General features: G+C 38.1%; 2 protein-coding genes across 6 annotated transcripts in view; both read left to right on the forward strand.

Annotated features, from left to right (window-relative positions):
* The window catches only part of fnbp1l (formin binding protein 1-like), a 373,280-nt gene that overhangs the window by 164,615 nt on the left and 193,079 nt on the right, over positions 1 to 15,586 (forward strand). The gene's annotated exons all lie outside the window — the stretch shown is intronic.
* Positions 1 to 15,586, forward strand: part of srsf11 (serine and arginine rich splicing factor 11) — a 40,360-nt gene that overhangs the window by 15,042 nt on the left and 9,732 nt on the right. For 3 of the 5 annotated variants that reach the window (XM_028812178.2, XM_028812173.2, XM_028812176.2), the window contains exons 6-9: positions 3,394 to 3,524; positions 11,315 to 11,396; positions 14,409 to 14,534; positions 15,095 to 15,184. In XM_028812178.2, the coding sequence (XP_028668011.1) occupies positions 3,394 to 3,524; positions 11,315 to 11,396; positions 14,409 to 14,534; positions 15,095 to 15,184 (429 nt within the window). The remainder of the gene's footprint in view (positions 1 to 3,393; positions 3,525 to 11,314; positions 11,397 to 14,408; positions 14,535 to 15,094; positions 15,185 to 15,586) is intronic. The other 2 variants (XM_028812175.2, XM_028812177.2) reach the window with 1 other exon arrangement.

Consider the following 15,586-nt stretch of genomic DNA (forward strand, 5'->3'; position numbering starts at 1 on the left):
ATATTTTCAACCATCCAAAGAGGCATTTAGACTTAGTAAAATATCCAGAGGTGCTTGTCAAAAGTTGTATTGCACTGAACATGTCTTAGAAAAGGAATAAATATTTTTTGTAAACCAACTACACTTTCTGTTAATGTTAACAATCTCTGTCCACTGACATGTTAGCTTTGTGAACTGTAATGGCATTGGTTATCTCGATCCACTGCTTGCTTTTTTTGTCATAGGCAGTACCTCTAGCAAACGCGTCTACAAGTGACGTCTGACTCAAGTGTCCTCTAGCTGTTTCAGTTTTACCTGAAGATGCAGTGTGCGCCAATCTTAGTTCCATACATTCATGGTACTCCAAAGCATGTTTGCGGCTAAGGTGGTGCAGCAAATTGCTTGTGATGCCGCCTCTGGTGACAACTTTAGCTTGACAGCATTTGCAGTAAATAGTTGTTTGGTCCACATCCGACCTTTTAAAACCAAAGTATCTCCAGACTACAGACATGGTTCCTTTTTTCGGCAAAAGTTCTTCTGTGTCATCATGTTCAACTTTATCGTCTGCTACAGCTTCAGTTTTGGAATGTTCTCTGTCCATTTTCACTGCACAATACCTTCACTAACACATGTACTCCGTTGCATGCGTGTTCAGCAGTGTAGCAGTGAAAAAGGTCCCCCCCTTAAACAGTTTACCGCTGCGCCACATTCTGAACATTGTTTAGGCTATTTAAACTGGTATTGCAGTATAAGAAAAATCCATATCATAAAAAAATTGAACTTTTTAGCTTGAATGGCACTTTGCTTGGTGCTGATGCCTCAAGAATCCAAGTGTGAATTTTGGAGATTGTGCAGTCTCCTTGGTGGCAGGGCCCCGGGGGTGGATGAGATACGCCCGGAGTTCCTCAAGGCTCTGGATGTTGTAGGACTCTCTTGGTTGACAGGCCTCTGCAACATTGCATGGACATCAAGGAGAGTGCCTCTGGATTGGCAGACCGGGGTGGTGGTCCCCCTCTTCTACATGTGTTTTGTGGACTTGGAAAAGGCATTCGACCGTGTCCCTTGGGGAGTCCTGTGGGGAATGCTCCGAGACTATGGGGTACTGGACCCCCTGATAAGGGCTGTTTGGTCCTTGTACAACCGGTGACAGAGCTTGGTCCGCATTGACGGCAGTAAGTCAGACCCATTTCTGGTGAGAGTTGGACTCCGCTAGGGCTGCCCTTTGTCACCGATTCTGTTCATAACTTTTATGGACAGAATTTCTAGGCACAGCCAGGGCGTTGAGGGGGTCAGATTTGGTGGACTCAGGATTGGGTCACTGCTTTATGCAGATGATGATGTCCTGTTTGCTTCATAAGGCCGTGATCTTCATCTCTTTCTGGATCGGTTTGCAGCCGAGTGTGAATCGGCTGGGATGGGAATCAGCACCTCCAAATCCAAGACCATGGTCCTCAGCCCGGAAAAGGGTGGAGTGCCCTCTCAGGGTTGTTGGTGAGATCCTGCCCCAAGTGGAGGAGTTCAAGTATCTCGGGGTCTTGTTTACGAGTGAGGGAAGAATGGAGCAGGAGATCGACAGGCAGATCGGTGCGGCGTCCGCAGTGATGCAGGCTTTGCATCGGTCTGTCGTGGCGAAAAAGGAGCTGAGCCGTAAGGCAAAGCTCTCAATTTATCGGTCGATCTATGTTCCTACCCTCACCTATGGTCATGAGCTGTGGGTAGTGACCGAAAGAACGAGATTACAAATACAAGCGGCTGAAATGAGTTTCCTCCGCAGGGTGTCTGGGCTTTCACTTAAAGATAAGGTGAGAAGCTCTTTCATCCGGGAGGGGCACAGAGTAGAGCCACTCCTCTGCATCGAGAGGAGTCAGATGAGGTCGCTCGGGCATCTGATCAGGATGCCTCCTGGACGCCTCCCTGGTGATGTGTTTTCTGAGCACGTCTAACTGGGAGGAGGCCCCAGGGAAGACAGGACACGCTGGAGGAACTATGTCTTTTGGCTGGCCTGGGAACGCCTCGGGATTCCTGTGAAAGAGCTAATAGAAGTGGCCAGGGAGAGGGAAGTCTGGGCATCTCTGCTCAAGCTGCTGCCCCCGTGACCCGATCTCTGATAAGCAGCAGAGGATGGATGGATGTGCAATACTTTTGTGGGGGTTTCCCTAGGTTCCTCATATTTGTTACAGTATACCTTTCCATTTTTTTGTTTTAATTCAATGTGCTGATATGTACATTTTCAAAACATTTTAACTGAAAAGCAGTGTCATGCTCAACAGCTACAGTCATATGCTTTGTTTCATGATATTCTACTCCAACATAGCTTCTGTTATACTGGCCATTGTTTACATGAAAACTCCACCCACGCTAGTTGCTGTAAACAGAGAAACAAATACATCCTTTTCTCAGTAGATTGTGCCAAGAATCACTGATTAAAAAAAAAAACGAATCTCTGCCAGCTTGTTGTCATAAACATAGCTCAGAAACATGAAAAGTATGCTTTTTGAACTGAAGACTTTGGAGAAGTTGTAGTTTTATTCATTACATTTTGAGGCTTTCGTTTCACATTTTCTCGGGTCCTCTGTAGATAGCCATTGTAAGCTGCTATGAAATATTTTATAAATTGATTTATTTATTTTTGTAGTAATGTTTCACTTGAGAATGCAAGCTTCTGGGGAATATGAATGAATTCCTCAATTGTGAGAAAGTTAACTGACTTCAGTAACATCATTTTTGATTTGATATACTATATTCATCTCCAAGTATATACAGTAATTACCTTCTAAAGCATAATTCTTTTCTCTATTTATTTGCTTCCTCCAAGTTTGCCTCTTACTGTCTGTTACTTCTAAGCCACATTGGCGATATGATGAGTTAAAATTAAACTTATTTATATTAGCGTTATCTAGCTTTGTTTCCCGTACTTGAGTCCCGTAACCAGAAGCGTCGGGAACAGTTTATTTCATAATACCATCACTATTCTGAAATCTCAACCCTTACCACTCAATAGCTGACTTTTCTAAATGTCAATAACATCTGACTGTACTCGATGTATACTTTCACATTTACATATATCTGTTCTGTACATAAACATATTTCATTTATCTGTAATCCTCATGTATTCTTACTTATATGCTGCCTTTTTGCACCTGTCTATTGCACCACCTTACTGTCTATTGCACTTTAATGTACTATTTGCACCCACTGTCTGTTGCACATTACTCTACTATTTGCACTTTCTGGTTAGATGCTAAACTGCATTGTACCTGTGCAATGATAACAAAGTTGAATCTAATTTATATAATAATTATCAGAACAGTTAGCAGTTACCTACATGTTAATCAGAGCACTACATAGATATTGGTTTAGTATTTTTCTTATGTACAGTATAGATAATTGATAATAAAATTCTTCCTATTTCAGATTGAATCATGTAGCTGCGGGACTGGTTACACCATCACTGAAAGCTGATGCTTCTAGCAAGGAGATAGAGGAGGCTATGAAGAGAGTGAGAGAAGCCCAGTCATTAATATCTGCTGCCATTGAGCCAGGTAGTAAGTATCTGGGAAATATTGTGGCACCTATGATGAATCAGGTGTTGCTGCATTTTTATTATATTAAGTTTGTAATACAATACCAACATGTTTAGAGTAATCGCTATGCTTTTTTTCTCTCTCTCTCTCTCTCTCTGGTGAACAAAGGAGCTCTCAAATATCTATATCACAGAAAGCACACCTCTGCTTAGTTCAGTGTATGAAGTAAAGTTGTGAATGTCTGTTTTATACTACCTGCTGCTCTGTTCTTTTGATGCTGCAAGAGGAATTCAATCATCATTTGTGCAAGCAGTGACTTATTCCAAACATAAATGTGATCCCCTTAGAAGTGTTATTCCAATTGTTTTGTTTCAGTGTTATAGAAAATAGTGAGTTCCATCATCCTTTGTAGCTTTTTTTGTTTTCCTGCTAAGATTACCTACCCTTTTATCTACCCAATACAAACCCCTGCTTTTCTACTAAAATATGTGAAATAAACTTGGAATTGGAAGCATCAATACTCTGAACTTATGTGGTGTAGGTAACCTGTCTGAAGTGTGGAAACGTCAGAGACTAACCCTAACCCTGACAGGGTTTATTTTTTTAGATGGCTCATTTAGAACCTTCCTCATCTGCCATGTCTGTGATCTGGCTTTTGTAGTAGTAAATTCGTAACACTCTGGTTATTTCCCAGGGGTGTCTGTGGTAAATTTCAGATAGTTGCATAATTTTCAAACGTGCCTTCCCCTTTTAATTTTCTGATATTAACAATTGGAAGTGATATACTAAAATTTGACAGTTTATCATGAAAGAAGGAAATAATCAAATTTGATTTCTTGATTTTTGCTAGTTACATGGGTTTTTTTTTGAGTGGGTATTAAACATTTTTAAATACTTGATTTGTTAATTCAGAGTAACTTAAAATTAGAAGCTACACATTTTCAGAATATTGGAAAATCATTCGGATCATCTGTTTACTTTTATTGATATATTTTTCTTATTCCTTAATTAAAATGTTTAAATATTTTGAAAAAAAAATACTCGGGAAATTAAATGCAAAAATTACTTAAAGCTTTTGGCCTGACTTACAGATGAGAATGTAAATAAAAAATTCAGTACTTCTGTAACTTATTTAACACTAGAATTACCAGAGCCTACGAAAAAACTCGTAAATCCGTCCCACCGTAAATCGCGTCTTAAAGCCGTTTGCACATCTCCACCAGAGTCCTTTGTCATCTAAATGTGCTGATAAACAAAAGCTACTAGCAGCCAGCTATTCCATCCCCCCACCGACTTAGAATGAACTCCTAGCTCAAGCCTTGCCTTGATTTGATTATTTGGGATTGAAGTGGAGTTTTACAGTGGAAATAATTTGAGCGTTTTTTGGAATACACGCATTTCATGTGTGTTCCGTTTCTACAGTATAGTGGTCTGTGCAAACACATTTTTAAAACAGAAACGTTTTTCATATTCTAATAGTAAATGACAAAATGTAGGCATAAACTATATAACGTATGAAGCCTGAAGTCCATATATCAAAGAAACACTTTCACAAAAGGTACAAATAAGAGAACACGTGCGCTTTTCTTCAAAAATATAACTGCACAAAAAAAAAAAAGCTGCATTAGCATGCCACATTGACACTCTTACTACTACTGCCGAGGTGGCGTAATGGTATCAGCTCCTGACTGGGGATCAGAGGGTGGCGAGTTCGATCCCGCACGGCTCCACTTCGAGAAGTAAACTGCTCTTATTCTTACAATTTTAGAATAACAACATAAATTTGATTTCAGTCTGTAATAGCCAGTGTAACTTATGATACTGGTAAAGGTTAGCTTTTTTTTTTTTTTTTTTTTAATTCACTTTTCATTCTCGCAGTCGATGCATACTAACGCCCCCCCCCCCCCCCCCCCAAAGGGTTCTGACACACAAACGCTGGCGAAGCTGCCTTCTTCGTATCTCACATAAAATTTTCACACCTGATCTGACGCTGTTCGTTTTCAAATAATATTGCATTAGTGCGATGAAGTTTTCACATATATTGTCTCTTTCAGGTGTGTAATAGAAACCACAGCATAGAGAGAAGTGAGTACATTGCTTCTTACAGGAAAAGGTGATGGAAAAAGTGCATTGGTACGAGAATGCAGTCACGAGTATTCTGCAGTCTTTATGTGAAAACAGCATAAATAATGTGAAATCATTCTCTCCTCTGCATGTCCTGGAGTACAAAAGAAACAGCATACAGCAACATGTGGGGACTGGCAGGAACACTCAATAACACTGAATAAAAAGAAAATCAAGTGACGGTGAGATACGAAGGAAGGCAGCTTCGCCAGCGTTTGTGTCAGAACCCTTTGGGGGGGGGGGGGGCGTTAGTATGCATCGACTGCGAGATTGAAAAGTGAATTAAAAAAAAAAAAAAAGCTAACCTTTACCAGTATCATAAGTTACACTGGCTGTTACAGACTGAAATCAAATTTATGTTGTTATTCTAAAATTGTAAGAAGAAGAGCAGTTTACTTCTCGAAGTGGAGCCGTGCGGGATTGAACTCGCCACCCTCTGATCCCCAGTCAGGAGCTGATACCATTACGCCACCGCGGCAGTAGTAGTAAGAGTGTCAATGTGGCACGCTAACACGGCTTTTTTTTTTTTGTGCAGTTATATTTTTGAAGAAAAGCGCACGTGTTCTCTTATTTGTACCTTTTGTGAAAGTGTTTCTTTGATATATGGACTTCAGGCTTCATACGTTATATAGTTTATGCCTACATTTTGTCATTTACTATTAGAATATGAAAAACGTTTCTGTTTTAAAAATGTGTTTGCACAGCCTACTATAGAAATGGAACACACATGAAATGCGTGTATTCCAAATAACGCTCAAATTATTTCCACTGTAAAACTCCACTTCAATCCCAGGTAATCAAATCAAGGCAGGGCATGAGCTAGGAGTTCATTCTAAGTCGGTGGGGGGATGGAATAGCTGGCTGCTAGTAGCTTTTGTTTATCAGCACATTTAGATGACAAAGGACTCTGGCGGAGATGTGCAAACGGCTTTAAGACGCGATTTAAGGTGGGACGGATTTACGAGTTTTTTCGTAGGCTCTGGTAATTCTAGTGTTAATAGTTGCTAATCAAACACTTCAGAAACACTCATTTATTTTTAAATTGTAATTGATTACTGATAAAAACTAACTAAAAAATAATAATAATAATGAAACCACCCTGGAATAAATTGTATTATTATGTATTTACTATACTGAATGGCCAGCTGCCAGCTTCTTAAGCACGTCACCCAAAATAACTTTTGTATCTGTTACTCCCCCCACTGTTTGCAGTAATTCCTGAGAGAATTTTTTTTTAACCCTTATATAACCGGTATTCTTGCGTTCCATTTGTGACAAAGTTCTGGAGCCATTCAGTTATTCCATGGTTATAAATGATAAAGCAAGTCATTTTGTGCCTGAGAACAGTCAACCAACAAATTACTAGGTAATTACAGGGGTTGTGCTGCCATATCAAACTTTAACAAGTATCAGTAAATTCATAATAAACCTCATCTGTCTGTGTGCATATGTACCTAAATAGTTTAACAGTGTTATTAATGATACATGTGTTAAAGTGGTTTAATTTGAGGAGCAGTGCATCCTCACACAGCTAGAGGTCCATGTGAACTACCACTACCACATAATTTTTTTTTCTTACCAAAGGGTGTCCCACTACCTTTCGATTAAAAGTCCTGCAAAGGGGCTGTTTTCTTTTTTTGTGTATTCTAATATCATTGTAATATTTTAAGGTAGCCAGATACAAAATTATTTCAAATGCCTAGTTTTAGTCTAAATGTTGTTCATAGGCATTTTCCGTTAATGTTGGGGTCACTGTTCGGGATAAGAACCTGGTACCCTACTTTCCTCTTGACTCTCTAGTAGTTCATAACTGAAGATGGACAAATGGTGATTGAGAGATGCAACAAGATTGTTTGTCCAAGAAGTATGTTTTTTTTTTTTTTTTTTTTTTAATCCAGAAAATGCCCCAGGTGTACTCATATATTCAGTAAATATATGTTCGTGAAGACCGGGTATAAGAAAAGGAAGTGTCTAGAAAGTAAATAAATTAACCAGTTAAAATCCTACAGCAGCATCTCTGTGAATGTCACCTCTGTTTTTTTCAGCCTTCAATGAAACATGCACTCACACGTAGACTACAAACTGACACAAATCAATGGACTTGCCATGTTTCCAATGAGTACCACAAACAATAAATTGTTATCCTGCTTACTCAGTCCTTGCATGGTACCTCCAATCGCCATAGCAACCACAGTTCCACTCCAGGTGAATCTCCCATATCAACACTGACCTGACACAATTCGCCCCAAACTCTGCTGCGCCTCCTACTCCTACACTGCAACCTATACAGCGCATCACTTTTCCCACATTTTGTTATGTTAGACTTCTTCCAAAATTGATTAAATTCATTTTTTTCCTCAGAATTCTACACACAACACCCCATAATGACAACGTAAAAAAAGTTTACTTGAGGTTTTTGCAAATTTATTAAAAATAAAAAAACTGAGAAATCCCACGTACATAAGTATTCACAGCCTTTGCTCAATACTTTGTCGATGCACCTTTGGCAGCAATTCCAGCCTCAAGTCTTTTTGAATATGATGCCACAAGCTTGGCACACCTATCCTTGGCCTGTTTCGCCCATTCCTCTTTGCAGCACCTCTCAAGCTCCATCAGGTTGGATGGGAAGCGTCGGTGCACAGCCATTTTAAGATCTCTCCAGAGATGTTCAATCGGATTCAAGTCTGGGCTCTGGCTGGGCCACTAAAGGACATTCACAGAGTTGTCCTGAAGCCACTCCTTTGATATCTTGGCTGTGTGCTTAGGGTCGTTGTCCTGCTGAAAGATGAACCATCACCCCAGTCTGAGGTCAAGAGCGCTCTGGAGCAGGTTTTCATCCAGGATGTCTCTGTACATTGCTGCAGTCATCTTTCCCTTTATCCTGACTAGTCTCCCAGTTCCTGCTGCTGAAAAACATCCCCACAGCATGATGCTGCCACCACCATGCTTCACTGTAGGGATGGTATTGGCCTGGTGATGAGCGGTGCCTGGTTTCCTCCAAACGTGATGCCTGGCATTCACACCAAAGAGTTCAATCTTTGTCTCATCAGACCAGAGAATTTTCTTTCTCATGGTCTGAGAGTCCTTCAGGTGCCTTTTGGCAAACTCCAGGTGGGCTGCCATGTGCCTTTTACTAAGGAGTGGCTTCCATCTGGCCACTCTACCATACAGGCCTGATTGGTGGATTGCTGCAGAGATGGTTGTCCTTCTGGAAGGTTCTCCTCTCTCCACACAGGACCTCTGGAGCTCTGACAGAGTGACCATCGGGTTCTTAGTCACCTCCCTGACTAAAGCCCTTCTCCCCCGATCGCTCAGTTTAGATGGCCAGCCAGCTCTAGGAAGAGTCCTGGTGGCTTCAAACTTCTTCCACTTACGCATGATGGAGGCCACTGTGCTCATTGGGACCTTCAAAGCAGCAGAAATTTTTCTGTAACCTTCCCCAGATTTGTGCCTCGAGACAATCTTGTCTCGGAGGTCTACAGACAATTCCTTTGACTTCATGCTTGGTTTGTGCTCTGACATGAACTGTCAACTGTGGGACCTTATATAGACAGGTGTGTGCCTTTCCAAATCATGTCCAATCAACTGAATTTACCACAGATGGACTCCAGTTAAGCTGCAGAAACATCTCAAGGATGATGAGGGGAGACAGGATGCACCTGAGCTCAATTTTGAGCTTCATAGCAAAGGCTGTGAATACTTATGTACATGTGCTTTCTCAATTTTTTTATTTTTAATAAATTTGCAAAAATCTCAAGTAAACTTTTTTCACGTTGTCATTATGGGGTGTTGTGTGTAGAATTCTGAAGAAAAAAATGAATTTAATCCATTTTGGAATAAGGCTGTAATATAACAAAATGTGGAAAAAGTGATGCGCTGTGAATACTTTCCGGATGCACTGTAGATGGGCCACAAGGATCATTCTCTGCCACCTAGGATCAGTATCCACAGAGATTATTCTGGATCCACCATCTCCCCTGCCTCCTTATTCTCCTCACAGATCCTAAACTTCATTCAACAAAGGAAATGTCCTATTGATCAAGATCATTCAAACCAGCCTTACTCTCTCTTGTCCAAATTGATATTCTAAACTGGTTCCTCTCTCCTTTCACTCACTTACTGAATTTTTCAACACGATATGGGCGTCACCCTAATTTGCTTCCGGTGCGACTAATAAGAAGAGGCTATGTGATTATTGTAAATTTTTTTTTTTTTTAATAACTGATTCAGTCTGCACTGGTACATCCTGTCTTTCCACTGAAACCCTTGACGCGGAGTGTCACAGTTAAGTCTTCAGATTTATTCACTACAAGCAAGTGTTTTGAACTGTGATACCACACAATTTTACAGAGTTGAGAGTTTCTTGTGTTAAAGATGACGGTACTGAACAGATGTTTTCCCCATTGCTTCAGTACCTGTGGACCAATAATCCATACTATTTTTCCAGAAACTTAACACAAACCCTACGATTTCAAGGATACTATGTATGTCTTTGGCATTGACAACAGTACAGCAGTGCAGAGCCAGTGAGAATATCTACTAATGCATTGAATTCTGTGCAATGTAAAACTCTAGTTTTCGTTTATTAATTTTTAATTAATCCTTAAAAGAATTTCAGCCGTGGTGATAAAAAAAAAAAAAATAAAGGAACAAAACATTACTTCCTCACAAATCTTTTATTTTTCATTCTTCTAATTCTGTTGCTGCTTTGTGTATTTCTCAGGTGGCTCTTAATTCCATTGGTATTGTGCTGCACTTATGCTATTGGAGACTCTGGATCTCCGACTTGAGACGTTGCATCCTCCCACTTCAGTACATTCACATGAGTTTCTGGTTGGATTTTGGGGAAAAAACGTGTTGTCACTGTATCAGTTACTTGCTCTGCCGAAAAAAGCTTTTTTTTTTTTTTTTTTTTTTTCATGAAAAGAGAGAAAACAAAATGTCTTTTTTGAGGTTTACCAACTTCTTACAAATGCAATTCAATCATCAAAATCTTCTTTCGGGCTGACCAGGTTTATATTTTTTTATTTTATACAATTGACTGAGATGAAAGGCTAACATTGCATCACAACTTAAAGTTCACGCAGCATTGTTTTATCCAAAAATCTGACTTCATTAGGGCATTCTCATGAAACTCTTTCCTTGCCTGTTTGATAGGACATGAGCATCACATTAGTCATGTTATTTCCTTCACACCTACTACTTATTAAAGAAAAAAAAATGTACTGCTTATCCTAAATAACCCCCTTAACATCTATAACTTTAAAACATTTACATCTTGTCATTTTTTTTTTTTTTGTTGTAGATTGTCTTTTCATCCATATTCATCAACCATATTTCCCTCCACCAATAACTGACCTTTGTTCCAGGTGTCTTTTTGATGTGGTGCTCTTCAGTTCTTTCCATTTAACGTTCATATCAAATTCTTTGAAGGCTTCACTTGCTCTATGTACTCACTCACCTTCTAGACTTTCAGTTATGCCACGTACTTTTATCTCATTTTCTTCATGCTACTTTTAAAATATTTAATGGTTTTTATAAACCATCCTTTTTAAGGTTATGACAAATGTCCAACCATTTAATTTGTATCCTCCTCTTTTAAACAGTTCTACAATGGTGTACATTTCTCTTGGGTTTTTAGTTTCCTCAGTTCTAAAGTTAAAAAAAAAAATGTGCTTGTTCTTTAGATAAAAAAGATGATAAAAGAAAGCATTCAAGATCGAGGTCAAGATCAAGAAGAAGAAGGTCTCGCTCTCGCTCTAGACACAGGTATTTGGTTACATTTAAAATATGAACTTTCACCCCTGTCAAATACTAAGTGTCCTCTTAATGGCAGAGAGTTGTGCTTTCTGAAAAAACCTATTCAGGATGATAAAATGAGAGATTTCTTTTGGCATCTAGGTTTGTAGAAATGTTTTATAGAACTAAATCATGGTAAATGCATCCTATAGTATGATGGTACCAAGGTTATTTTAGTTCCATCTTTTTAAATTGGATTTTATTTCTACTCTAGTTTCACTTTCAATTATAATTTATGTTTAATTTCAGTTTAGGTTTAAATACTTCAGCCTCTATTTCAGTTTTTCATTTTGGTGTCTCTTTTTTTGGTGATCATTCCAATTTTCACTTAAAGATGTCAGTTTGATAATTAGATTTAATTAATTATACTTTGCCTCCATAGTAAAGAGATTGTAAAAACTTGCAGAAGGTCTCGCTAAGGCTCTTTTTTTTCTCCAGGTACCTATACATTAAGTTCTAAACTATTTAAAAAGCATGTTCCTCTTCCTCTTGGAGGAACAGTCTGTATATTTTGGCAGAACTTGGCATTTTAAACTTTGGATAAGTACTTTGTACAGTACCTTATGAAGGCTGAGTTGACCAGACAACAGCTTTTTGCAGAGGAAAAAAAAATTGGAAGTGTGCTGACTAATGTAACCTGCCATTTACCTTCTCGTAGGTAGTTTTGTGTTTTTTGATTGTTTTTATTTGATTGTAATTTAATATTTACTAAGTGGAGAGGTGTTGGACCCCTGCTGCTTTGTAAATTTTCGTTGGAGGAGTTTGTGACTCCCTTCTTGTGCTATAATTTAGTTGTACATGACCATGAACATATACACCTCATAGGGAACATTGGTCACAGTAGACTCCTGACAGTTAGTGTATTTAAAAGATGCATGAAGGTTTCATTTTAGTTTATATCCAATTTTAATTTCAGTTTTTGTTTTTCCCCTCAGCTTTTAGGTTTTATTTTTATTTTGTTTGACAAGATTTCTTTTAGTTGTTTTAATAATTTCATTAACAATGATAACCTTTGGTGGTAAAAATGTTTCTTCTTGTGTTGTTGTGGGCCAACCCCTGGTTTTGTTTGTGTTTTCACCCACAACCATTGTAATCAGTTCCATTAACGAATTTAATGCGTTGTCAAATCTCTTTTATAGGCAACGTATGGTTAAATGCTTATTAAAGTACCCCTTGGACGTTTTCACATTTTATTGTTGTAAAACAATGAATCACAATGGATTAATTTGGGTTTTTCACATTGATCATCTGAAGAATACTCTTAATATCCGAGTGAAACGGATCTCTTCAAAGTTATCTAAATTAGTTATGTGACAATTATTTTGTGTTTTATATTTATAATTATTGACTCCCTTTATGTCAGCATTTAATAGATCCATCTTTGGCATCCATGATAGCCTTGAGTCTGTTTGCACGTCTGGACACTTCAATTTTTCCACATTCTTCAAGCTTTGTCATGGGGATAGTGATTTTCAACTCCAGCCACAAATTCTCAGCGTAATTGAGATCTGGTCTCTGCCTTGGCCACTCCAGGACACCACTGTGGTCTTTGCAGAAAATAATGTTGAAGAGTGTTTTTTCTGTTGATCAATGTCAAAAAAGTAAAATCCACGGGCCCTATTGGTCATTAATAAAGTCTTAGTGGTTGTATGTAGTTTTTTGGCCCATTTGTGACTTTTTGATCATATCTTATGACTTTTAGTTATGAATAATGACTGTAATCATGGTCAGCAAAAAAAAATGAACTTCTAAAACATTTTGAGGGTAAAAAACATCTGCCAAGTGAACAAGAAGCATGTTACTTATTACTGTTTTTGTACTGATACTTTATATGATTAGTTTACCTTTCAAGGTTGTTTCCAGACTTTTGTCTGATCTTGTGGTGATGTGCTTTTTTTCCCTGTACTTGTGAATTAAAGTAAGCACCAAGGATGGGTGGATATTGGTAAAGAGGCTGACAGACTTTCAGGGCCTTTGTTTAGTATGCTCCTTTGTATTGGTACCTCAGATGATATTAGTGATGCTCACTGTTCTGTTGGTTTTTGAACATATCGGGTGATGTATATAGTTCTCAACTTAACTAGACATAGTTTTACTTAATACCTCATGGGGTGTTTTAACATTATAACCTAAGTTTATTGCGTCTCAGCAGAAACACTGCCATTTTTGAACCAGGACATTTAGGTGATTGCTGAGCTAGTTATGTTATTTAAAAGCTATTATAGAGCATGAGCAACCACATCTCTTTGCATTTTTGTGCTGTTTGCTAATAATGCCTGATCACTTTATTTGCCCTACTTCCACCATGTTCTAGGCAGCAATTTACCCCCAAACTGTTGCTCTCTCAATTGTTGTGCAGTTTCAGTACCCTATTTATTTATACCTAGAAGTTTTTCCTAAGCTGTCACCAATTTCCTCTAACTGTTTCATGGGTTGTTTTGCTAGACTTTGGCATTTGCCTTCATTGCAGTTGAGATAGGATGAAATGGGTCATTTTAAATGTTTGAAAGGTGTACTGTGTGAGACTTAATGAAGAAAGTCAGTTTAAATAATAAAGCTTTATACAGGTACCTGTTCTTTCAGTTAAAGGCATGGTAATGGAAAGAATAAAGTGTTAACAGAAAATCAGTAGAGAACTGTCAAAATAGCAAAATCTTAGAACCACTGCCTTCTATATACACTGTGCTTGCAAACAGATAAGAGCATTAGAATGAAAGAGGACAAGTATTTGAACTCGAGACATTTTGCAAAGACCTAATAGATATGAACAAAAAATATTTAATGTTATGAGAGTTTGATGTATGTTTTTAGAAGCAAATTGTGACATTTTTAAAAAGGTGATTTATATTATACTAAGTGCCATCCTCTTCATTTCCTAATTTTAGCATTTACATGTTAGTGTTTTTTTTTTTGTTTTAAATTCAACAGAGCTATTTGTAAAAATGTGTTGTTTTTTTCTTTTTTCTTTTTTCTTTGCTGTAGACGTTCAAAGAGCAGATCAAGACGAAGGTCTCATTCTAAGTCAAGAAGCAGGAGGCGTTCTAAAAGTCCAAGACGTCGCCGGTCACATTCTAGAGACCGAAGCAGACGTTCAAGGAGCAAGTCTAGGTTAGTTTGTTGTATTTTTTTTTTTTTCTCTCAGATCATCCCCACCTTCATGTCTTGTGACCCATCGTTATTAAACTGTTAGGGTGTTTAACTTACTGATTTAGAGATAAATCTGTCCATCTTTTACAATGCCCAGTCAGTACTGATGTTTCACAAAGAACAATTAAGAAGCAGACTAGCACCGGGACTTTGAGTTTAAAGGCACATATAACTTAATTTTACAGGAAAATCTTTTTTTTTTTTGTTATGGTAGAGATAGCGTTGTGAGGAAAAACTGATTTGACTCTCAACATAGTGCAGATCTGTGGACACTAACTTTGCTAACTTTGCTATATAATACTCCATTGTACAACTTGTATGAATAAAATAATTTGGCAATGCTGCTGTCTAAATTGGTGATATCATCTTTGGTAATGTAACAGGATTAATGCTGACAATTGCTTTCTATATTCAGTGTTTTATAATATTTGCAAATTTCTACTGTACCTTTTAAAACCAAACTAAAAGCATAAAATTGGTAATTTTGGTGATGTGCTAATAGTCTCAATTTCCAATAACAGGGACAGGAAGAAAGAAGAAAAAGAAAAAAAACGATCTAAAACGCCACCAAAGAGCTACAGTACTGCTAGAAGATCACGCAGTCTAAGCAGGTCTGTTGATAGCCCAAGTAACAATCTCTTGCACCATTTTCCAACCTAATTTTAATTTTTCTGTGCGTCCAACCCATATTTTCAACACTCTCTCTTCAGCTGGATTTTGAATTAACACTTTTCCTAAAAGCCTGTGAAATTTTTCGTTCTCCCTGACTACACTAATTTTACTAACATACGTGAGGAATCTCATAGGTCCTTATCACTGCACCAATTTTCCCGCCAATAAACACTTCGTTTTTCAGATGTGTCAATTTACGGCACTCAGCCTGCACTTGCCCATCTGCTGTTCACCCATCCACCGCTCAAGTCTGTGTTGAAGATTTTATCTAGCAATGAGTTGTAAGGAATTACGTAGGTAATGATATGTTGTGATTTGAAATATATACATTTGATGTGTGT

Source organism: Erpetoichthys calabaricus, chromosome 10 (genome assembly GCF_900747795.2).
Source record: "Erpetoichthys calabaricus chromosome 10, fErpCal1.3, whole genome shotgun sequence".
NCBI lineage: Eukaryota > Metazoa > Chordata > Cladistia > Polypteriformes > Polypteridae > Erpetoichthys > Erpetoichthys calabaricus.